Here is a 25962-nt window from a genome sequence, read left to right on the forward strand (position 1 = left end):
TCCCTCTCTTTCAGCCACAGACTGGAAAGGGAATATACCTGTTTGTCCATTCATCCATCCATCCATGAAGAAGATAGTGATAAATCCAAATGATGTTTCAGATGCATTTAAGGGTAAGATCCAAAGAGTCAATCAGGATAATTATGTGATCAAATGAGAGATTCCTAAATCAAGAAGAATTATAGAAGCTCCAAAATTGTGTTGAAAAGTTAAAACAAAGCTGGTGAACCTTCCCTAGAGGCACCCACGAGGCCATTACAAAAAGGGGAGCTACACTTTTACGGGCTCACTAATGCAATGAGCAGATTAAAAAGGTCTCTGTTGATGAGTTCCAAGGGCAGCCAGCAAGAGAGGAAATGGCTTCTTTGAGTAATCAGGTGCCAAATCAAAATCTCAGCCAGAAGCAGCAGAATGAACCAAATCACTACTTTAATACTAGCTGCATTCCTGAAAGCATGAAGCCATGTGGCTTCACACACGTCATTTAGCGTATATTAAATTTTATTTCCTTCTGCTGATAAGCAAGCTAAGAAAATGTCTCAGGCTTGTATTCACAAATGTATTTCCTTAGAAGGTATAGACCAGTGTTTCTCAACCTTGGCGACTTTAAGTCCTGTGGACTTCAACTCCCAGAATTCCCCAGCCAGCTGTGCTGGCTGGGGGATTCTGGGAGTTGAAGTCCACAGAACTTAAAGTCGTCAAGGTTGAGAAACACTGGTATAGACGACTGTTTTTTCTTGGGAAAGAAACACTCAAGAGGACAAAAGGATAGAATCCATAGTTTGGAAAGGCCACTGGAGAAGACCTTCTTCTGCATTATCTTCCGCAGATAATACAAATTAGCCGGTGACCAGGAGGGCCTTTGCATATCTAATTGGCCAGTCAGGTTCATAATAAGAAAGGCAATCTCTTAGATACTTGGCCATCGAGTCGTTTAACTTCAAAGATTAATACTGGATTGAATAATGCTTTGGAAGAACTGATAAAGTTGTGGAAATCTTTTATTGTGGCATACAGGATCCCATATCTTGCATATCTTGCTCTTGCTAGCAGCCTATCTGCTATGTCTTTCATCACTTGAAATCCCTTACATTTTTCAAAGGGAGTGTAGGAAGTTATCACCCAGCCCTCTCCCGGAAAAATGAAATATCCTAGGAAATATTGAAAAGGCAGAATATTTCTCTGGATGTGAAAAGGAAGAAACATGTTTTAAAAGACAGAATAGCTCCCTGTAGCTTCCTGCCCATCCCTACTTTGTCAATGGGCCATTAACTCTCCCCTTCAGCTCCAGGGGGAAGGGATTAAGGCATGATAATATTGGCCCTTTACCCAACTCGCCACATGGCATCTGAGAACTCAACCAAACCTGGATTCAAAACGCAGCCTAGAGAGTTGCCCCTGCATGGACCCATGGGAGTCTGACAACCAATCAGAACACAAGCTCAAGATCAAAGGCCAGAGAGGGCATAAAACCAGGGACTCAGCATCTCAGTCCCTTCCTTCTCTTCTTCTCCACCAACATTGAAGCATGTGATCCCCTTTTCTGTTCAGGGCTCAAGCCATGTGGTCCTGTCCACCAATAAACCATCTTTCCAAGCAGCCTCCATGTCTCCAGTGTCTTTTTCCCCACTTGGAGCCAAACCCAGAAGGACATTTCTTTCATCAGGAGAACATGTTTGTTTGTTTGTTTGTTTGTTTGTTTGTTTGTTTGTTTATTTATTTATTTATTTATTTATTAAATCTAGAAACTGCCCATCTCCATCTCAAGAGCATATGTTGCCATAATAGTTGCGGACAATCAGTTTCCAAAATCATTTCAACCTCCCTATTGTGTTTAGTTTATGGAGTCCTCCACGAGTCAATTTCTCTTTCACTTTGATCTGTTTAATTCTGCTCTTTATGATTCCACTTGTTCAGGTTGTATTGTTGACGTTACTGCTGTTTTTTCTTTTTGAATTTATAACCTGGGGCAAATCACTGCCAGAGAACCCAAGAAACATCTCAAATTCAGTCTGCTTCTTTAGGAACTACTGGGAAAGCTCCAGTCTGAATTTTGGGAGGACAGCTAACTGTGTGAACAAGTGCTGAGCCTAGATGGCCTCCAATTTCTAAAGCAGCGGTCACCAACTGGTGGTCCAAGGACCACTCGTGGTCTGCGAGAAAATGTTGGTGGTCTGCAGAAAAATTATTCACATTTTTTATATTGCACTAAATCAGAGGTCCTCAAACTACGCCCCCCCGGGCCCGATACGTACAATGAATGTTTGTGTTGCTGCAGAGAGTCTTCCCCTCCGGGGTCTTTTTCTATGAGTTGGAGGGGAGCAGAAATTCCGTCTTGGGGTCTACTTCAGCCTCCTAGTGCAGGGCTTTGGGCGAAGGCTGGAGGGAAGTCCCACTGATGGAGAAGAGCCGGAGGAGCTTGTTCCAGTGGGACTGTATCATGGCCTGGAACTGGCTGACCATCTCAACCTGCTGAGCTTCCAGGTACCTGGCCTTACACTCCTGCAGGTCTTCCCTCTGCTTGGAAAATCTATGCTCATAGTCCTCAGTGATGGGCTTCTGCTGAGTCTCCTTCTCAGTCAGATCCAATTTGAACCGACCCAGCTGTTTTGCCAAGTCTTTCTCATGGTGGCTGGCTAGCTCCAACAACTGTTTCCTGTTGGAGCCCTAAGGACTCCAGGTGGGCAGGCGAGGAGTGGTTAGGAGAGGAGGGATGAGTAGAGGCTGGCGAGGTGCCCCTCAACATGAGTGACATTGAGTTGGCCACGCCCACCCAATCACAGGGCCACCTAGCCATGCCCCACCGAGCCAGTCATTAGGCAGATCATATTAGTGGTCTGAGGGGTTTAAAATTATGAATTGAGTGGTCCTTGAGATCCAAAAGGTTCTAAAGTATGCTCCAAACTCCCCAATGGAGAACATGGTCCGACATTGTCATTGGTGCAGACTTCTATCATCAATCTGCTTCTTTCTTCTCCAGCAAAACTGGCATGGCTTTCCCACGACCTTGTCTGTTTAAGAGACCAATAGAAAGATAGGCAGAGAAGACAGCAACAATTAACACCAATTTGAGAAATTACTCAGGGGACGGCACCAGGGTGTTGCACGTGGGCTGGGCAGGTAATGAAGCATCTGTGGTCAGCATCTGGTGTAGAGTAGCCAAGGGAATATCTCCTCTCGGTGCCTTCTAAAACAGGGATAACAGAAATGGTGGCAACACACCTTAATTGACGTGTAGGAGTGCTAATTAAAGCAGTTTAAAAATGCATGTGTGATTTCAGCCTAAATGTCAGAAGCAAAGAAAATCTTCTCAAGGCACGACTCACGTGCTTTCCTTATGTTTCCTTCGGTTTAAAACTGGATTGGCACCAGTTACTTGCTGAAGTCCAGAGCTGAACACATAATACACATAATGGTCTGAAGGGAGAGTCTTCTGGCTTAAAAAAAATCAAGGAAAGTACTGTATTTGCCTTAGCAAACAAGCAAACAAGGACAATAAGTTATAGCCTGTACTATGTGACAGGATCCATTTCTTGAGCCTCCATGGGCAACCTCACTAGAACTGTGATCTACAGAAGACACCTAATTGTAGAAACCAGCTTGTGAGAAACGCTGTAAAAGTGTCATGACTTTAATCTTCCCCCCATCGCTGCAGGAAAAGATTTGCCTATCATTTTGTCCAAGACTCAGTTGCCGTTTATTTGGATCTCTCCTCTTCTTTCTTTCTGATGGACTCATAAAGTGTATCCTAATCTGGATTGGATCTAGCCACCCAGAGGGGCTTTGGGTAGCTATTTAATGAGACTTTCAGGGGAAACATGTTTGCAATTTTCTACAAGTTGACTCATCTCTTGTTTGCTGGAGATGGGAAGGAAGCAAACCAACTCATGCGTGGCACGACAAAACCGCGCTATGCAAAATAGCGGAGATTAAATCGCGTCGCTAAAGCCACGATGTCATCACCGCACGTCATCACCGCTGCGACAACAGCGCGGCGACAGAAGGGCGTTCTACATGCTTTGTTCTTTGCCTCCAAAGGTAGCCCTCCTCCTCCAGCTGAGAGCGGCAGCGGGCACGGGGCAAAGCGGGCTGCCCAGCAGCAGCAGCCCGCGGGAAGGGTCCAGCACAGCCGTGGGGGGCAGCAGGAAGCCTGCGAGGGGCCCGAGTGGGGCCGCCGCCGGCGGAGGACGCAGCAGCAGCAGCGGCTGAGGCTCTCCCGGGGCCGGCGAAGCGGGCTTGCCCGGCGGAGGCAGGCTGCCCTCTTCTTCCTCAACAACATCTCCTTGGACGGGTGGCCGCCGCCGCCGGGCAAGCCCACTTCGCCGGCCCCGGGAGAGCCTCAGCCGCCGCCCACCCTGCCTCTTCCTCCGGGGGAGGCGCCGGCGCCGGTGGCTGCCCATCCAAGGATAAGGGCATCGCGGTTTTGTGGTGGAACCCAATTCATGTGCTTATCCAATGATTGTGTGTGTTTGTGTGTGTGTTTGTTTGTTTGTACATTTCCCCAAACAATGTTGTTATTATTGTATTTGGTCCTGTATTGTTACTTTTCCCCAAAAAACTCTTTTAAGCCATTGTGCACTGCTCAATGATTTCGATCATTTTGGTAAGGTGCATTAAAAGAGCCAAGGTGGCGCAGTGGTTAAAAGCAGCACTGCAGGCTACTGCTAGATCAGCAGGTCAGCGGTTCAAATCTCACCGGCTCAGGGTTGACTCAGCCTTCCATCCTTCCGAGGTGGGTAAAATGAGGACCCAGATTGTTGGGGGCAATATGCTGACTCTCTGTAAACCGCTTAGAGAGGCCTGAAAGGCCTATGAAGCGGTATATAAGTCCACTGCTATTGCTATTGCTATTATACATAAATGTAATAGTAATAATTTAAAGGGACTAAAGTGGAAGGATTTGGTTTGGCTAATTGCTTGAGCCAGTTGTCCAATATGGATAAAGTGCAGATGGTGGGAAAGTTGACATTCGTTGATCTTTTCTCCCCTCTTTATGTTCCTTCTTAGGGAGAGCCAAAAAGGTGCTAAAAACTTACAGCTCGTCCAAGTTCTCACTGTGCAGTTCACAAAATGGCCCTTCACTGCCACCGCCTCCTCCTATCCCACCCGGTTTTCAAGCTCTCCAAGATTCCAGCGCCAAGCAAGAGTAAGATGGGATATTGAATATTTTGGTTGTTTATCTTAATCTCAGAGCCTCTTTCTGCAGCCTCCTTCTACCTGGTGCACAAGATGAAGTTGATGTAAACCTCTGAGATGCTGGATGATTTGAGACTGAAGCAGTGTAGAAACTCAGCAATAAACAAATACTCTGAGACAGGATCCTAAATGTTATTGATTGAATTTTTAAACCAAGCACCAAAATTAATATTAAAAAAAAACACACCTTGAATTCAGTTAAGATATCAATAGAAATGAACGTATGTAGATCAGGATTAAATTATGGAATCTTTGGAGGTCTCTGAAGTTGGTGGTTTGCTTGCAGGTGTTTCATTACCTGCCTAGGAAACATCATCGGTGCAAGTGAATGTGGAGTTAGTTTCTTGCATATACAATGGCTTGCCCTGCCAGTGTTGTTGAGGGCGTGGTTTTCTCCTTGGTAAGGAGGAGGAGCTAATCAAGGAGAAACCCACATCCCCACCAACATGGGCAGTGCAAGCTACTGTACGTACAAACCTGTTCTGACCCCCCCTTCTCCATCCAGGAACAAAAGCCAAAAGCCATGTAACTAAAAAGGTTTCTTTTAATCAGGCAAGACTCTCATTGGCTGCAAGCCACATAAACAAAGAGATAAGCACTCTGGCAGCAAGTCCTACAAAGCTTGGCAGCAATGCCCACAAACTCTGGCAGCAATCCAGCCTGCCAAGTTTGTTTCTGGTTAGTCCTTAACGTGAACGTTGACTTCTGCAAAAGGGCGTGGCACAAGCAGTCTCTTTTATAATCAGGAGAGGATCTTAATAAGCATCAACTGAGTGTAATCCTCTCCTATGATTACGCAGTTGTTCCTTCCTCCGAGTAGCCCTTCGACGGCGTGCATCCCGAAACAACTCACAAGTGTTTTCCTGATCACTCCCTCTGATCCAAGGCTCCAGCGCTATCTGGTGGCCAACCAGTCTCTCCTTGCCCTGCTCGGAGTCGGCACCCTGTCCAGGGTCCTCCACTTCCTCCAGGCCCGACTCATAAGACCCCTCGCTGTCGGAGTCTGGCGGCAGCTCCAACGGCACCTGCCGGGCCACAACACAAACCCCACACTCACTAGCCCTGATGATGTTCCCTAGTTTGGTAATGAAACATCTATATGCAAAGAACCAAGCTCTGAGCAAGGGGGTTGGAAGACTTCCAACTCTGTTATTTTGTTAATAACTTTGTTAAAAGAGCACTCAGAAGTCATCATTTAAAAAAAAACACTTCCCTCAGTTAAAGTTAAGCTAACAACTGATAACCCAATACTTCACTTGTTTTAAATGAAGACAGTTCAGGTGAGAACGAACAAGATGGTGGTTGGCTTGCAACCCCCTGCAGAATAGGGTCTCTTCTGCTTCTCCTCTAACTTTTGATAAAGAGCCACCTTGCAGAAAACTCAGAGTTCACCCTTCGCTGACTCATCTTCTGGTTGTGCCAGATAGTAGTATAAATTGCCTGCTCCTTCCTCTGGCACCAAGTAGGCAAATCTACATACTTTGCATATTATTCAGAGGCACCCTTATGATGGATCATCAGGATGGCAGGAACAAATGTGGCTGGGAAATGAATCCCAACTATCCTGTCTCCCTATTTTGCACTTAAAAAGCTACAAATCATAGGATGATTCCCTGCCTGGCTAGAAGGGAGCATTTCTCATTGAAGGGGGGCAGGCCTCTGTACAAGTGCCCAGCTATTTAAGTAAATGGGCAATTATCATTCCAGGCAAGTAAATCAATCCATTAGTGAAATATCAGCTGACTCCATCCTTTTTTTTTTTTTTTTTTGCTGCCCCTTTGAATCCCACATTTACGTAGAGAAAAACGTTGTCCTTGGATCTTGCAGGAAATAATTTTGGTGTCATTTTAAATTTATGGGCAATTACACAATAATTGACTGCTCTATTGAAAATTCATTTGGTAGGAAAGGAGAGCAGAGAAGAGTTTGTGTAACAGGAGTGGGTGAAGTACATTTCCTGAGGCTTCTCCTTTCTTTAGCATGTCCCAAATGTCTCTTTCTGGTCATGGAGAAGAAAAGATTGGTCTTTCCACCCACTTCGGATGACCCCAAGGTTACAGATACACTCAAATAAGAAAAATTTCATATAAAACTCTTGCTTCTTTTGTTCAGCAGGCAAGATACAGCATATTTGCTTGCCAAAAAGGCTGCTTGAGCATGGAGCTAAACTCTGAGCCCATGGATGAATCTCAATGTCTATGCATCTGGTTAGGATTAGATAGGTTAAACGGAATAAGTCTACATGATGTTACATCTTGCTTCTCTATTTACAAGGCATGGTATCTGTCTTACATATGTAGATTCTGTGATGGCCCTTTCTTTCTTTCTTTCTTTCTTTCTTTCTTTCTTTCTTTCTTTCTTTCCTTCCTTCCTTCCTTCCTTCCTTCTTTTCTTCTCCTCCTCCTTCCTCGTCCTCTTCTTCCTCTTCCTTCTCCTCCTTCCTTCTCCCCATTCTCGAACTCAATTTTTCTTCCCCTACCATAGATTTGGACCCACTCTAATCAATCTTGAGAGTTAGTGTGCTGATAAACAGATGGAGAAATGGACAGAATCCTGAACCTCTTTACATAACATATTTTCATCTTTTAGACATAGTCATGTAATTACCAAGAGTCTAGCTCAATTCATAGGAAGCTTCATCTACTGTACTTTTAACTGCAACAGGTGGAATGGGAAGTTCAGAAGGGGCCTTTCTTCTTAGTTTATCAGTATGTAAAGGAGACAGTAGAATATTTGTATTTTCAGACTTGCAAGATTTTGTTAACGTAACTTTAGAATACAGTTATCAGGCCCAAACCCAAAGACAACAGTGAAATCTATCAACTCCATTCCTTTATTAGCCTACTTCTAATGGCAGAATGTTGTCAAACTGAGGCTATGACTTTCTACCCTAACAGATATTATTAGGGTGGATGGACTAGAAGACGGTTCCACCACAAATGCGTGAACGACAAAAATGCGCCTGACTAAACCGCGGTGACAAAACGGCGCCGACAAAACCGCACGACAAATGAGTGACGAATGAGCCCTGAAGCACGCCGACAACAGTGCGCCGACAGAAGCACGCTGTAACCTAATCCTAACCCTAACCCTAACCCTAACCCTAACCCTAACCCTAACCCTAACCCTAACCCTAACCCTAACCCTAACCCTAACCCTAACCCTAACCCTAACCCTAACCCTAAACCTTACCTTAACTTAAATCACGCTTCTGTCGGCGCGCTGTTGTCGGCGCGCTGTTGTCGACGCGCTGTTGTCGACGCGCTTTTGACATCGCGGTTTTAGCGCCGTGGTTTTGTTGGTGCGCTTATGACGTTCGCACTTTTGTCGGGTCACGCTAGAAGGGTTCCACCACCTCCAAAGTCCCTTCTAACTCTGTTATTTTGTTATAAAATAGATTGAATGATGGGATTGCCTTTTTTAAAAAAAAATTCTACTCACTAAGACATAATCTTAGGAATTTGGGTAGCGTTGGATACAAGAAACTAAAAACTAAACTTCTAATATACGGAAATGGTACATGAACAGACGTATCACAGCCCATTTTGATTGCTCCTCTCTCTAAAACTGTCTAGAGGATTTTTAGAAGGGAACATACTGCTGCCTCTTAGTGACTCTGCCCTATCTCCTCTGGTTTTCTCGCACTACAGCATTTTTTTCGCAGAGAGGAAATGCAGTTATTTAATTTTATTTATTGATTTAAACATCTTTCTAAGTCACTTATGGTTAGAATAAACCCTTTCTGATGTACCAAGTAAAAATATAAAGCATGAGTTAAGCCATTACGTAAAATCCAATTGAAGCATCCATATAATGTTGCTAAACTCAAGACAAGCAACAAATATCCAGGGACGGGAGAGAGAGAGAGAGAGAGAGAGAGAGAGAGAGAGAGGGAGGGAGGGAGGGAGGGAGGGAGGGAGGGAGGGAGGGAGAGGGAGAGGGAGAGGGAGAGGGAGAGGGAGAGGGAGAGAGGGAGAGAGAGAGAGAGAGAGAGAGAGAGAGAGAAATGTCTTAAGGACAAAGCAGACACATTTTAATTTCCTCTAAGAATTGTCTTGTTGAGTGGATATCTGTGTGATGTCCCTTGGAATGTAAGTTGGCAGCTGTAGCTGAAATTTGAGTGGGTGTTGTGCTGTCTAGCGTGCCTGGCTCAACTAAGTGGTATATTGGTTTGGTTTTGATAGAACAAGTGGATGACTTCTAGATAATGACAGCAGCCTGGTAGCGTCTGTGCTGCTTGAATGATCTTCGCTATCTCTGCCCATTATTATGGGAGCTAGCAAGAGGCTGACTTTAAAACTAATCAAGGAGAGAACTAACTTAGAACCAAGAACAAATTTCCTGACAGTTAGAACAATTAATCAATGGAACAGCTCATCTCCAAAAGGTTGTGAATTCTCCAACACGGGAAGTTTTTAAGAAAGATTGCACAATCATTTGTCTGAAATGGTATGGGGTTTCCTGCCTGAGCAGAGGGTTGGACTAGAAGACCTCCAAGGTCCCTTCCAACTATTCTATTCTATTCTATTCTATTCTACTCTACTCTACTCTACTCTACTCTACTCTACTCTACTCTACTCTACTCTACTCTACTCTACTGAGCCAAGGTGGCACAGTGGTTAAATGCAGCTCTGCAGGCTACTTCAGCTGACTGCAGTTCTGCAGTTCGGCTGTTCAAATCTCACCAGCTCAGGGTTGACTCAGCCTTCCATCCTTCCGAGGTGGGCAAAATGAGGACCCGGATTGTTGGGGGCAATATGCTGACTCTGTAAACCGCTTAGAGAGGGCTGAAAGCCCTATGAAGCGGTATATAAGTCTAACTGCTATTGCTATTGCTACTCTATTATATTCTATTCCTTCTGAGATCTACTCCTGTGTGATTTAAATGAAACACATAAACGAGTAAGTAACATTTTTAGTTCTTTGAGAATAACAGTAGCAACACCTGGAAGTTTTTATCGGACACTGAACTGAAGTTCACACAGGAATGCTATTTTTAAGGTGCTTGTTTCAGGTTTGTGTAAGGTGACAGGCACAATGTACTGACACGCAAGGGACAATGGCTGTTGCTAACTTTGCCTGCTCTTTGGGCGGGGGGGAGAGGTAGAGAGAAAGGCTGAGGGACAGCTTTGCAAGTGATGGTGCAGCTCCTGACGTGGAAACGGGCATTCTTCCGGTTCTGAAATCACTCACAGCTTCTGGCAGACTTGTAAAAGTCTTCAGTTCAGGAAATCTGCTAAAAATATGTAATTGGGCCAAGGAGGTGAGAATGGTAGGCTGGGCTCACTGTCAGAGGCTTGCTACCTAGCTTGATCTGCTGGGGAGGAGAAAGGGGTCCCTGCGGATTTCACTCCGCTAGTCACTGTCAATTCTAGGGGTCAGTGCTCATCTCCATTTCGAGGCCATTGAGCCAGTACTGTCTAAAGAAATTTCTGCAGTCATGTGGCCAGTCCCAGAGCTCTGTTTCCCATCCCATCAAAGTGGTACCTATTTATCTACTTGCATTTGCATGCTTTCAAACTGCTAGGTTGGCAGAAGCTGGGTGAAGTAATGGGAGCTCACCCCATCATGCGGTGCTCGGGTCTCGAACCTGGGCAGTTGGCTTTCCAGCTGAGAAAACCAGCATCTTAACCACTGAGACCCCATGCTGCCCCTGAGGAGGAGAAAAGGGGTGGGAAATTTTTTTCGCATTTCTAAGTTCTGATGGCATGGAATCCGGTGTGACCCGTCAAAACCGCGCTCGACTAAGCCGCGCCCAATTAAACCGCGTCGCTGACATCATCAACAGGGCGACAACAGCCAGCGCGGAGAAAGAAGGGCGCTTTAAATAGCGCTTTGAAAGCAAGCCGATTCAACTTAAGGTAAGGGTTAGGTTTAGGGTTAGGTTTAGGGTTAGGTTTAGGGTTAGGTTTAGGGTTAGTTTAAGGGTTAGGGTTAGGTTTAGGGTTAGGTTAAGGGTTAGGTTAAAGGTTAGGTTTAGGGTTAGGTTTAGGATTAGGTTTAGGGGGGTTAGGTTTAGATTTAGGGGTTAATTTTAGGTTTAGGGTTTACAGCGTGCTTCTGTCTCAGCGCTGTTGTTGCCCTGTTGATGATGTCAGCTACGCGGTTTAGTCGGACGCGGTTTAGTTGAGCACGGTTTTGTGGTGGAACCGGAATCAGGAGAGGCAAATAGAACTCTTGGGTGCCAGCAGCATCTCCCTTGGGCCTCCCAGGTTCCTTCCTTGCTAGCCTCAAACATTGCCCTCATTTCCAAGAATGTTCGAACCTACTCTGTTCTACCGAATAGGTGCGAACTGGTAGGAACCCACCTCTGTGCTGGATGTAAAACTGGTGGAAATGCTAGCCCCCCCCCCCCAAGGCTTTATCTGCAAATCTCTCTGCTTGTCTAACAAAAAAGAGAAGATTAAGTTATGTGGTGTGAGACAGGAAGATCTTTCTTTTTGGGAAGAAGCATTAAGCACACCCTAACCAGACTACCTCCTAGTACAAAGTTCAAAGTTCAGTAATAAGAGTTTATGGGGTAATGGGCATAAATGGTACATGGGTCTTTCCTAATAGGCCATGTTCACCATAACAATAGCATTAAGGTTTAACTGCTCCATAGAGCTTTATTGAACTCTCTGGGTGGTTTACAATGTCAAAGCACTATTTGCATATTGCCTCCAACACTCTGGATCTACATTTTAATGACCTCAGAAGGATCCGTCTGAGTAACCTCGAGTCCCGTCAAGATCAAACTCCAGGCTATGAGCTGAGTTTGCCTGCAATACTGCAGTTTAACCTCTGTGCCACCAGGGCTCTTGGGTACAAAAATCCCCACTGGGTAGCCATTTTCGGTTCCACCACAAAACCGCGGTCGACTAAAGCGTGCTTGACGAAACCGCGTACCTGACGTCATCACAGCGCGACGAAAAAAGCACGCTGTGAGCTGTAAAGCTAAAATTAACACGTAAACCTAAACCTAACCCCCCGAAACCTAACCCTAAACCTAACCCTAAACCTAACCCTTAACCTAACCCTAAACCTAACCCTAAACCTAACCCTTAACCTAACGCTAAACCTAACACTAACCCTTAACCTAACCCTAACCCTTAACCTAACCCTAACCCTAACCCTAACCCTTACCTTTTTAAAGCACCCTTTTTTCTCCACGGTCGTATTTGTCGCACTGCTGATGATGTCAGGTACGCGCTTTAATCGGGTGCGCTTTAGTGGACCGCGGTTTTGTCGTGCCACGGCCATTTTGTGGGAGTGCTTAAAATTCTGCAGCTGACATTCCAGTTGTAGCCACCAAAGAACAATTGCTGAGGAAGGGAATTCATCTTCAAGGGTTTTTTTAAGGTACTGAGACCAGATTAGAAAATCAAAGCCAGCAATATCCTTTTCGTTTCCCCCCGGAGACTCAGATGTTCATAAGTGAGAGGACTTGAAGGCGTCTGAACTCTTAAGATGTCAGATCATCCTCCAGTTTTGTAATCAACCAATCCTATGATTCCCACTCATATGCACCAAAACATGGATGTACACTCCTCAAAACAAAACTAGCTAAAAACATAGAGAAATGGCCTCTTTTCTCACATTTTGAGTTGTTCTTTTGTCATTTTTTAAAAAAGAGATAAATTATTTGCCAGTCATTTACTCTCTGTAATTGTTGCCTGTTTCTCAGGTGCTCCTGTACATGCTATCTTGATCCCCCAGAGGACTTCATGAACCAGCAGCTGGACAAGGATTCTCTGAAGACGGTCAAAGAGTCCCTGGATGAAAACCAGTCCTTCCCCACTTTGCCTTACAACCAATTTTCCGCAGCTCCAGTCCCCGTATCTCTCAGCGATGACCAGGAGACAGTTCTCACCCCAGAAGAGGTGGCAGACTACCTGGAACTCAGTACAGAAACTGACTGTCAAAGGTAAACATCTACCAAACATCAAAGTTCAGTAAGAAGAACTTGTGCGAGGACAGGCATAAATAGTCCAGAATGGCACAACTTCAGGGGTGGGTTCCTGCCAGTTCTAACCTCTTCTATAGAAGAGGTTCCACAAATCTACTGTCCCGTTTTGAACCGGTTCCAGCTCCCTCCCCCCACCCGTCCGCACCATGCTTGCCCTGCCCACTGCTCACTGATTGGCTGGCTCACCAATCACCCCGCCCACCTCTAAGAGTCCTATCTAAACCTTAAAGCCTTAAAGCTGTCAAGTTTGAACACCCTTGGGTTTTTTTTTCTAAAGGGTTAGGGGTGCAAGGGTCTTGTAATTTGACAGCTTTAAGACTTGCGTGCTTCAAATGCCAGAGTTTCTGAGCCAACATTTTGGTTGCTAAGCAAGAGCGTTGTTAAGTGAGTTTCACCACATTTTACAAGTTGGCCATGCCCACCCAGTCACATGACTGCCAAGCCACTCCCACTTGGTCACATGGCTGGCAAGCCACTCCCACAAAACAGGCCACACCTACAGAAGAGGTTCTAAAAAAATTTGAAACCCACCAGTGCACAACTTGGTGCAGCCAACTAACCGTGGCCAACTCACGGCAGGACCATTTGTGGTGGGCCAATTCAACAATTCAGTTTAAACATTTAAAACAATTTTTTAAAATATTTTAATTTTTGTCGTTCTCATTTCACTTTGTCCCTCCTTTTGTATCCTTTCCTTAATTTCACCATTTCGTTTATATTTGTGTCCTGTCCTTGTCCTGTGGCAAGTTGTCTTGGTTTGAGTTGGCCATGGTGAATTGTCCTATACCCTAAACAGTTTTCTCCATGGATATATTCCTCATTGCGTTGAGAAACATAGAGTCTGACGCATCTTTCAGATTTAGTATTCACTCCATGTCCTCTTCATCTAATCCTAACTTTGAATCATTCTATTTTTGCTTCAAGAGCTTCATTTTTAAACAAGCGCACATCAGATGGCATATGGCAGATTTATTTTAATGTATTATTTTGTCCAATATGTTCTCTCTCTTTTTTTGCATGCTATACATTTTAAGGTTATTTTTAATTCCCAGTTACGTGCCTACATACAGATTCCATCTAATATGTGTATTTATAGTCAGAAAAAAATGGAGATCATGCATTGGAAACAATGAGAATGTTAAAATTGAAACTTGGTTCTTCTTTAAAATTCCCAACACAAAGTTGCAGTCCAGTCAAACTCTCCCCGGCAAGATGGAGGGGAAGAAATGAAGAGATTTATTGTAGAAAAATGAAGAAGCCATTATAAACATTTCTCCTCCTCATAATTAAAACCAACTCTAGGACAGACAAATTCCATATATTCTTTGTTTTGTGAATAGTCAGATAACTTCCAGATCTGGTTATCATGTGGTTACTTTTGACGATGTGAGAACTACTGTCACTGGTGGTTTTATGGGCACATTCTAGCCTACAACACTGAGATGTTGATCTCTCGTCCATGTATGTAAGGTCAGATCCACTTTTCTGAGATCAGCCTACCTCAATGATATGCTGTCATCCAGCTCAGCATAACGTTCACGCAAATATCTTGCAAAATACAAATCAACTGAAAGAGTAATTAAGAGGCCAGAGTCATCCTAGGAATGGGGATGAATTGACTCAAGATCTACAGTCCGTGCACTAATCCTTAATGTACATTAAGGTAAAGGTAAAGGTTAGGGTATGTACATATGGGCTAGTCATTCCTGACTCTAGGGGACGGTGCTCATCTCCGTTTCAAAGCCACAGAGCCAGCGCTGTCCGAAGACATCTCTGTGGTCATGTGGCCAGCATGACTAAATGCTGAAGGCGCATGGATATTTTAAAAGGCTGCTACCTTCCCACCAAAGGTGGTCCCCGTTTTTCTACTTGCATTTTTACACGCGTCTGAACTGCTAGGTTGGCAGAAGATGGGACAAGTAACAGGAGCCCACTCCGTTATTGTGGTGCTAGGGATTCGAACCGCCGAACTGCCGACCTTTCTGATCAACAAGCTCAGTGCCTTAGCCACTGAGCCACCACGTCCCTTTCCTTGGATTAACTTTGGTAAAAAAAAGAATGGATCTGTACAGCAGAAAACGCTTTTGCTCCTATTTCAATATTCATAACAAAACAATGTAGAAGTGGCACATCTGGCCTTGTGGCTTCAGAATTATCTCTGAATATTGGCCACATCCCAGTCTGCTTCTATGCTTCTTTCTCTTCACCTTGTATGTCTATGGAGATTCTCAATTATTCAGGTCATGGCTATAAATATGAGTGTTTACCACATGGTCCTTTCAGCAATTTCAAGAAGGTTCCACACCAGTGGTGGGATTCAGCCGGTTCGCACCTATTCGGGAGAACTGGTTGGTAACTTTCTAAGCAGTTCGGAGAACCGGTTGTTGGAAGAAATCTCCTTTTGTTTTTTCCCACTTTACAGGGCTAATCCTGTAAGGAAGGCAGGGAGGAAACATTCTGGTGTTGTTTGTAGCCTAATTTTTATTGACCTGCTTACAGAAACTGCCTCTCCTGTTAGCCCTTATTACCATTGTAACAACTAAGACGAAGTGCCCATCGACCTGAGTGACATTGACTTGGCCATGCCCACATGATCACATGACCACCGAGCCCCGCCTACCCAGCTGGTTATTAGGCCAGAGAACCGGTTGGTAAATGATTTGAATCCCACCACTGTTCCACAACTATTTGCACTATTCAGGGCACAGATAAACCTCCAAGTGGCCTCAAGGACTCTCAGAAAGAGTGCTAACAACCAGATGACTGCATGGAGCATAAACCCTTCCATTCTGCACTATTCAGTCCAAACCGAAGAAGTTTCTTGGATGAGAAGAGAAATGTTTTTAAAGCAAAAACAAAGGAAGTCCAATTGCCTTTTGAAAAAGCACGTTGGGGATGTTGTCCTGCAGACAGGCAAGACTCCATGGAGATACAAAGACCTCCAAAGTATCCTAGACTTAAGGAAACTGCACACAACAGCTTCAGCCTGCCAACTGCTCAAACTAACGTCCCATAACTGCTGCTTTGGTGGTTTGAGGACAGCTTGGTAAGTGGGACACAGAGTAGCAGACTTTATGGGAAGCACAGTGACTCCACTGAGATAATTACAGCTCTTTTTAAAGCCAACTCAATGTTTTCGGCAATGTTTAACAACCTTCAGCTGGTTCTGGGTGCCAGTGAATGACATCGCCTTCCAGTTCCAAGCCACATCTCCTCTTGAGGCACGGAAAAAATGTTCTAGTATACTTCCTTTGGGACTGAAGTGGCAGGATTATTTTAGTTTTGACAAAGGTAAAAATTCTGCCTTCGGCAGGGAGAGACTAAATGATTTCTGCAAGAGAGAGAGAGAAAAAATTGTTAAAGTTGTAGCCTAAGCATTCAAAATCTATGCAGATGCCTGGATTAGCTTTATTGCAAAACACCCATTTTAGTTAATAGAACGGCAATTACTAGAAGGCTTACTATTGTCTTGGTGACCATCCACTCTATTGCCTATCCACAGAACGGTGTTTTGCAATCTTGGCACTTTTAAGAAGTGTGGACTTCAACTCCCAGAATTCCCCAGCCAAAGGAATTAGGGAATTCTGGGACTTGAAGTCCACACCTTTTCAAGTTGCCATGGTTAAGAAACACTGCCAGGGAGTTTTACATGCCTTCTACACAGTTGTAGGAAATGGGCTGCTTTAATGAATTTCTCTTGGAGGATGGAAATTTCAGAGATAATGTTTTGGATTCATTTGCCTGCTTATGAATGTACAAGGTGAAACAGAGACCACCATCTGAAAGCATCCATGCAAGTAGGCAGAACTGGATTCAGAAGAACACAGTTCTGAAATCCAAGCAATTGTGAAGCCAGAGTTGGTTAGAGTTGTTGTGCCAAGTATCCTTTCTACATGTGTACAATCCATTTGGAATAGACATTCCAGAGCACCCACAAAAAAGAGGGGTACTCGATCAACCATGCTTAGAGCTCTTTTTACATTACATTACCTTACTACATTACAATCTAGATCGGGGGTATCAAACTTGATTTCATTGAGGGCCGCATCAGGATTGTGTTTGACCTGTGGGGTGTGTGGGTGTGGGTGGCCAGGCGTGTGTGTGGCCAGCTTGACGTTACTGGTGTCAGGGGTGCTTGTGGCCCAAGCGCTCTGCAACCGAACACGGACTCCCAAGCTCCATTTTTGGTCATGACGGCATCCTGCAGCCCTCTGCCAACAAAAATGGAGTTCAGAGTGGCCAGTGTGCAGCCCTCCTGAGCTCCATTTTTGGCTATGACAGTCTCCTGCAGCCCTCTGCCAGTGAAAATGGAGCCTCCCGTCGCAGCTGAAAATGGAGCTTTTGAGGGCTGTGCACGGCCCTTCTGAGCTCTATTTTTGCTGGCAGAGGAATTGTGGGCTGGACTTTCATTGTTCCAGGGAGACCCTGCAGGCCAGATCTAAGCACCGCATGGGCCGAATGTGGCCCACGGGCCTTGAGTTTTGACACCTCCGATCTAGAGTCTCCAAAATACAGCCGTTGTAGGATAAGAAAGCTAATATTTTATTTTTCTTCTTATTCCATACACTTTTTTGGAATGAGTTGCAAAAAAACCTGTGGCTTGGTCTCTCACCCCGCAAAGTCTTGAAGAATTCCACAGGGCCAATTAGTGAGACACAATGCAGGCAGCTTAAGCAAGTCTGAACCATCTTGTTTGCCCCTTTGTGTTCCCGAGGATAGGCCCAGTCTTAGAAGCCTTTGTGGGTCCTCTCACCTCTGCGGTGGGGCTTTCTGGAGCCACACCTTTTTTATTTTAATGCTAGATTGCTATTTCTGAAAACGTTTGGGCAGGATGTGGGTTGAATGCAGTGTTTGATCTGGAGGCGTTGCATTCAGGCTGGTGGCAAAATATTTCCCATCCCTTAGATTTGCGCTGTGGTTATGGGTGAAAAAAAACAGCAGACGGTTATTCATACATTATATTGTGCCCTATAGCTTTGTAAGGAAAGGGGAGAAGTGGATTTTATTGCAGAAGCTGGCTGAGGAAATCTGAGAGTTGAAGTCCACAAGTCTTAAAGTTGCCAAGGTTGGAAACCCTTCAATTAGACTGAAGTATAGAAATATACAGATGTTGTTGTTGTTGTTCAGTTGCTAAGTTGTGTCCAACTCTTCATGAGCCTGTGGACCATAGCATGCTAGGGCCCCCTGTCCTCCATTGTCTCCTGGAGTTTGCCAAAGTTCATGTTCATTGAATGGATGACACTATCTAATCATGGCACTATCTCATCATCTCATCCTCCCTTTTCTCCTTCTGCCTTCAATCTTTCCCAACATCGGGGTCTTTTCCAATAAGAGAAATATTGAGAAGTATTCAGCTATGGATCATCCGAGGAATTAATGTCAGAATGTTAGTGGGATACAATATGTATGTTCGTACCTTGTTAATTAGTTCTGCAAGGCTTTGTAGTTGTATATTGCTCATCCCTTTAATTGCATTTTTTTTTGTTTTGTTCTACAGAATTTTATGATAGTATTTTTTTCCTTCTGTCTTGATGACCAGCTTCCCAGAGTTATTTATTTAAGAAGGGCGGCCCCTGTACATTTTCTAAATAAAGAAATGAAGTGAAGAACAACATGTCCTTGTTTAAGTGGCATCCATCTTGTTAATTTAATGTCTTCAGTGACCTTGTATTTTAACTGAGCTGATGAGGAATCCAGAAGGCTCAGACAGTTGCTAGCCAAAACAGCCCTCTATAATATTGGTTTTCCTTTCTGGGTCTCTGTAGCTGAGCCAGCAGTTTCACCTACATTTCTCCTTCCTTCGGAAAACAGCAACGTTATTTCTATTGAGGTCTGTGGCCTGTCTCTACCACTATTATTTTCATTTGCTTAAGACTATTTGTGTTTGCTTAAGACAGTGTTTTCCAACCTTGTCAACTAGAAGATGCATGGACTTCAATTCCCAGAATTCCCCAGTCATCTGGCTGGGGAATTCTGGGAGTTGAAGTCCACATATTTTCCAATTAAGGAACACTGGTTTATGAGATCATGCATGCTTAGTAAAAAAAGGTTCAATTTCTTCTCAGCCTACCAGTTATTTATTGGGCAGTATTGACTAAAGAGACCAACAACAAAAATGAAGATTGTTAAGCAGACGATACAATAAAAACCATTATGAGCCATGGTGGCCCAGTGGTGAGAGTGCAGTACTGCAGGCTACTTCTGCTGACTGCCAGCTGCTTGCAGTTTGGCAATTCAAATCTCACCAGGCTCAAGGTTGATTCAGCCTTCCATCCTTCCGAGGTGGGTAAAATGAGGACCCAGACTATTGGGGGTAAACTGCTTAGAGAGGGCTGTAAAGCACTGTGAAGGCGTATATAAGTCTAAGTGCTATCGCTTTTTATTATTTTTCCAATAAAGCTTATAAAGACAGCATTATTTGGCAGGGTTTTCTCCCTGGATCCATAGCAAAAAGGGCACAGTTTTTAAGGGGGTGGGGGGAAAGGATTTCATCCATGAAGTACTTTGGCCAGAGAACAGTTTTTTAATGGCCTGAGTTTTGAGCGGTGTATGTTGTTGGAAAGTCTTGGTATGGATAGAATAAATAATAGGAATAGAGATAGCAGGTAACCTTAAGGCTGTTTTTCAGCACTGAAATGTGCTGTTGCCTGTTTCATTTCATTTTTGTAGATAAGCAACACCCCCCCCCCCCCCACACACACACCTCATCCATTCCGTTCAGCTGGGCTTGCATGGGAGAAAATGACTGGGCAGTTTGATGGGAGACAGACGCACAGCTGATTTTCTTTTATTTTCTGCTGCTTAATCCTTGGAGTTATGACAGAACGAATCCAAACAACTCATCACATGGAGTGATATGTGTTCCTTCTTCACCAGTGACTGAAGATCTCCAGCAATGAAGTGGGAAGGAAGAGATGGTTCCATCTGCTTCCCTTCACTGCTTCACCCCTTGCCCTATCTGAAACACCTTCCTCCCTCCCTCCCTCCCTCCCTCCCTCCCTCTCTCTCTCTCTCTCTCTCTCTCTCTGATCCTTACGCGGAGGAGAGCCTTTTCAGTAGTAGCTCCGACCCTTTGGAACGATCTCCCCGTGGAGATTCGTACCCTCACCACCCTCCAGACCTTCCGCACAGCCCTCAAGATCTGGCTATCCCATCAGGCCTGGGGTTAAAGATTATAGTCTGTCCCCACCCGAATGATGAATGAATGTTGCTTTTATTTTAATTATATGTTATTTATATATGTCATTGTGTGTCTTCCCGCCCTATCTGTTGTAAGCCGCCCTGAGTCCCCCCAGGGAAAAGGGCGGCCTATAAATAAATTTACCATTACCATTACCATTACCTTTTGATTGACATCATCAGAATTGATGGTGGAAAACTTGCAAGAAAGAGGAACAATAGAGAAGTCCTCTTTTTCTGGTGATGACCACCATAGATGGACACAACTATAATGTTTCCAGGCTGAAATCTGTCCTCTAATTTGGCTACCCTCCTTTGAAAATGTCTACAGAGAGTCTCAGTCATCCAGGTCATGGTTGTCCCAAAGGTGCTTTTTCCAAAAGGCAACTGGAACATTTCCTTGAAAACGTTTCATTTCTCAACCAAGAAGCTTCTTCAGTTCTGACTGAATAGTGGGAAACTTTCATTTTTTTTCTGATTTATTAACAGGATGCTTTTTATTTATTTTGTGTTAAGTTATGTTATGCTATGTTATGTTATATCTTGATGCAGTGGGATTACAATACAGTGCTTTTTTCCCTTTTAACCCTAATTAATTGCAATTTTTTTTGTTCTATTTGCTGGTTTTATGACCAGATTAAAAACTGAATGATTGAAGCTTGAGCTCAGGTTGCTGCAAGGATGAAAATTAGCAATTCCCCTCTCACCATTCGCTGCAGACCCAATCACTATCCATTTGCCATTTTTAGAAACTGTAATCAATGCCAAAACACATTTAGTGCCGTTGCTCATCGGATGCTGAACTCTTTGTCCCAATTTTGTTCATTTGCTGCTGCAGCTGTTAAAGCTGTTGCTATTACGGTTTGTCGCACAGTCAGCCAGATGTTTAGACTGGATTCGGCATTTTTATCTACCTAGCGAGTCTTCCCCAAGGACCCGCAATACACAGATGTTGCTGTTCGATGTTGTTGTTCAAAGGTATTGTGGCAAAATGTAAGCTGTTCTAAGTAAAGCGGTATTTCGTAATTGACTGATGGTGATTTTGTCAATGTCACCGATGGTGTTCAAGAGGCACTCCAGTTATTTTGGGATTCTGCTTTGTTTGTAGAACAAAACAAAAAAAAATGCAAAAGAGCCGAGGTGGCGCAGTGGTTAAATGCAGCACTGCAGGCTACTTCAGCTGACTGCAGTTCTGCAGTTCGGCTGTTCAAATCTCACCGGCTCAAGGTTGACTCAGCCTTCCATCCTTCCGAGGTGGGTAAAATGAGGACCCGGATTGTTGGGGGCAAGAGGCTGACTCTGTAAACCGCTTAGAGAGGGCTGAAAGCTCTATGAAGCGGTATATAAGTCTAACTGCTATTGCTATTGCTATTGCTATTGTTTGCTGTGGCAGTGGTTGTAGCTGCCATGATGATGCAGTGGTTGGAATGCAGTATTGCAGGCTAACTTATTGCTCACTGCCAGGAGTTTGATCCTGACAAGCTCAAGGTTGACTCAGCCTTCCAATCTTCTGAGGTCAGTAAAATGAGGACCCAGATTATTGGGGGGGGGGGATATACTGATCTGTAAACTGCTTAGAGAGGGCTGTAAAACAGTATATAACAGTATATAATACAATGCAATAGCAGAGTTGGAAGGGACCTTGGAGGTCTTCTAGTCCAACCCCCTGCCTAGGCAGGAAATCCTATACCGTTTCAGACAGATGGCTATCCATCATCTTCTTATAGACTTCCAGTGTTGGGGCATTCACAACTTCTGGAGGCAAGCTATCCCACTGATTAATTGTACTAACTGTCAAGAAATTTCTCCTCAGTTCTAAGTTGCTTCTCTCTTTGATTAGTTTCCACCCATTGCTTCTTGTTCCACCCTCAGGAGCCTTGGAAAATAGTCTATATAAGTCTAAGTGCTATTGCTATTGCTGTTGTTGCTACTATTATCACTATTATTCATATTCTAACACCAGCATGGTCCTCTCTCTCTTTCAAGGGAGCCAGATGACAGTGACTCAACCACTTCCCACATCCTCTTTCCATCCCATAGCTATGGCTATATCTGTGGTCCTCTGGCCATTGAGCTGCTGGAAAGCGATGCGTTGGATGAAGATGAGGATCCCAACATGGTGGAAGGTCCCTGTTCACCCACCAAATTCTTCCGCAGTTCCTGCCAAACCCCGTCATCCAGCCTAAGTGAAGATGAGGCCTCCCTAGGAGGCTCCCTGGTGAATGGCTGGGGATCTGTTTCAGAGGACAATGGCACCAGCACTCGCTGCAGCCTGGTCAGCTCTTCAGACGGTTCCTTCCTGTTGGATGCCAACTTTGCTCAAGCCCTGGCAGTGGCAGTGGACAGTTTCTGCTTCGGGCTGACAAAGAAGGAAGTTGACAGACCTTTGACAGGTAATGGCATCGGGCCCTTCCCTTCGTCACGTTGGATGGGACCCCAGACTGTGTTTGGATGTTATCTGTGCTCCATTGTAGGACGAGAGAAACATACTTTTCTTTCATTGCAAAGACAGTGAGCCTATGAAGAAGGGCTCCTTGGTCACCTGGGATTCCAGCAGAGTTCCAGTTCAAACTTTAATCATAGCACTCAGCTTTTAAGTAGTTCCCACCAGTGATGGGATTCAGCCAGCTCACACCTACTCAGGAGAACCAGTTGTTAACTTTCTAAGCAGCTTGGAGAACCGGCTGTTGGAAGAAATCTCCTTTTGGTTTTTCCCACTTTATAAGGCTAATCCTGTAAGGAAGGCAAGAAGGAAACATTCTGGTGTTATTTCTAGCCTAATCTTTATTGCCCTGCTTACAGAAACTGCCTCTCCGGTTAACCCTTATTACATTGTAACAGCTAAGGCGAAGCGCCTATCAATGTGAGTGACATTGAATTGGCCATGCCAGGGGTGGGTTCCTGCCAGTTCTAACCTCTTCTATAGAAGAGGTTCCACAAATCTACAGTGCCATTTAGATCCGGTTCCAGCTCCCTCCCCCCGCCCATCCGCACATCATCAAGATGAAGAGTGAGAGGAGGAATTCTGGGAGTTGAAGTCCACAAATCTTAAAGCTGTCAAGTTTGAACACCCCTGGAGGTTTTTTTCCAAAGGGTTAGGAGTGCAAGGGTCTTGTAACTTGACAGCTTTAAGATGTGCCTGCTTCAAATGCCAGAGTTTCTGAGCCAACATTTTGGTTGCTAAGCAAGAACGTTGTTAAGTGAGTTTCATCACATTTTACAAGTTGGCCACGCCCGCCCAGTCACATGACTGCCAAGCCACTCCCACTTGGTCACATGGCCAGCAGGCCACTCCCACAAAGCAGGCCACACCTACAGAAGAGGTTCTAAAAAAAATTGAAACCCACCACTGGTTTCCACCCACCACCACCACAGTGAGACCGGTCTATCAGGGCAACCTGGTCTCCCCAAACATGGGGCGGAGCATGCTGCTTCTGCTTTTTTCTTTCAGCCCCAATCCAGGGGCTTTCACAGGCAGTCACTTTCACAACGGACTATTTCCGTGTTGTTTATCGACAAAGTAATAAAGAGAGACTAGTACAGGTCTATTTCAAGCTATTTAGCTCTCATCAGCTAGCCATATCCTTCTGGGATTCGAACTCGGGCTACTTTCAGCTTATAATTTTACACCGTGCTAACTGTGTGCCTGAAAAACAAACTTCTGTTTCTGATTTTAATCCCAGTAGGTTTAAGAACTACTTTTCTACTTCTCTTAGCAGTGACGTGCGGTGAGGTTTATGGCTGGTGAGGCAGTCCTCTCCCCCAACACCCCACTGACTAAAGCACTTTCTTTCACCCGCCTGTGCTCGCGGCAGAGCTCAGGCGGGCGAAAGAAAGTGCTTTAGTCAGTGGGGTGTCGCAGGAGAGGAGAGAATGCCTGAGCATTGCATTTCTTAAAGAAAAAAGAAGAAAAAGGACATTTGAAGGAAAAGAGGGAGCGTGGGGTGGGCGTGGGGGGCATCAGAAACGGCGAAAGAGAGGAGGAAGAGTGAGCGCGACGCTGCAGCTTTAAACAGAATGACAGAGTTGAAGCCTCTAAAAAATGCGCCCTCTACTGTGAGGCAGGAGAACTGCGTGCCTCAACTACCTTGGGATTTTTTAGGCTTTTAACCCTCGCTTAACTCTGCTCGAGCGCCTAAAAAGTCAAACTAGATGAGGCATGCAGTTCTCCTGCCTCATAGTAGAGGGCGCTTTTTTTAGAGGCTTTTTTTAAACAGGCAGTAATTCACGGTGTGACAGCAGCTAGCTAGCCTAACCTCAGCACTCGCCTTTTCCCGTTTACATTTGTTTTCCTTTTCATGACTGACAGTGGTGAGGCTGTGCCTCCCCTGCCTCCCCTGACTGCACGTCACTGTCTCTTAGTGATATTCTTAAATGTTGACAATATTGTTAGGGATGGGGGGGGGAGGATGCTTCTCTAGGGTGGTTTGCTATTACCCACCCCCCAAACTCTGAGGGTCCCTATATCTAAAACAAAGAAAAAAAACATCCCTCTAGGAAGAGACCATTAATAATAATGGGGGTGGGGTTTTTTCGTTTTTCATTTTTTAAATGAAGGTTTGGAAAACCAGGGTGGTAAATTGACCATTGAAAACCAGAATGTTTTATTTCTAGTCCATTTCATTGCTCGGTGTGAAAATAACAAATTCCAGTCATAAGAAATTCACGGACCCTCTCTTTTTCTTTGAAAGAAATGTCAAAAGCAAGCTCACTTTCATCTAATGGATGAGAACCAGTAGAAAAAAAAATTCAGAAGTTTTCTGCATGACATTCGGGTTTCCCCCCCCAAAGAAGTTAAAAGTACTAGGAAACAAGAGCAGAGTGAAGAATAGGAGAAAAGCTTGATAGAAGGGCACTTACTTTGCATCCAGAGGGATCTGAGGAAAATCCCCTGCCTGAAACTCTGAAGAATCATTATCTGTCAGGCACAACAATATTACGATAAAGGAACCCCGTAGAAATCAAGTTTTCTGTCTTCCTGCCCAGCATGAATCAATGAGGCTGGTTTATAAACAGATACAGCAAGGCAAATGATTTCTCTTGTGCCATAAAAGCTGAAGGTTTGCAACTTGTGGAGAAGTAAAACATTCCAATGCACTTCAGTTCGCTTCAGTTCAATAACATTGGCCTCCTTACCAGTTGTTGAAACATCATTCATTGTTAGTTAAGTTGGTGGGCAAGATGTTGGCAGGTGAAACCAGGGCCTTTCCCTCTCTGGCAGTTGAAGAATTCTACAAGGGTAGGAGCAGAATCAGCATGTTCCTGTTCTGACCTAGGCTTCCCAAGAGCATGAAGCAAACTCCTTGTTCCGACAAAACCCCCTTTTATTAATTTACTGTGAATTCTGCTCATTCAGATCCAGTAAAGTCTTTCAAGGGAGGATTTACAGTCACAGACCTTATCTGGCTTGGAGAGCTGACAGGTCGATATCGGCAAAGCTTGGCAAAACTTGGCAAAACTTGGCAAAACTTGGCAAAACTTGGCAAAACTTGGCAAAACTTGGCAAAACTTGGCAAAACTTGGCAAAACTTGGCAAAACTTGGCAAAACTTGGCAAAACTTGGCAAGGAGTCTCGGAGAGTCAGAAACCAATTAAGCGAACTAATTGTCTCCTGCAAACTCCCCTCCCCTTTCGCTCCT

The 25962-nt window shown here is 44.5% G+C and overlaps 1 protein-coding gene across 1 annotated transcript in view; it reads left to right on the forward strand.

The window, feature by feature from the left end:
* The window catches only part of ROBO4 (roundabout guidance receptor 4), a 69213-nt gene that overhangs the window by 38558 nt on the left and 4693 nt on the right, over nucleotides 1-25962 (forward strand). The window contains exons 16-18 of the mRNA XM_087706315.1: nucleotides 5008-5146; nucleotides 12863-13102; nucleotides 22310-22716. Of these exons, the coding sequence (XP_087562441.1) occupies nucleotides 5008-5146; nucleotides 12863-13102; nucleotides 22310-22716 (786 nt within the window). The remainder of the gene's footprint in view (nucleotides 1-5007; nucleotides 5147-12862; nucleotides 13103-22309; nucleotides 22717-25962) is intronic.

Source organism: Thamnophis sirtalis, unplaced genomic scaffold (assembly GCF_051295495.1).
Source record: "Thamnophis sirtalis isolate CommonGarterSnake01/CBP01778 unplaced genomic scaffold, rThaSir2_p1.2 scaffold_2, whole genome shotgun sequence".
In the NCBI taxonomy this organism is placed as follows: domain Eukaryota; kingdom Metazoa; phylum Chordata; class Lepidosauria; order Squamata; family Natricidae; genus Thamnophis; species Thamnophis sirtalis.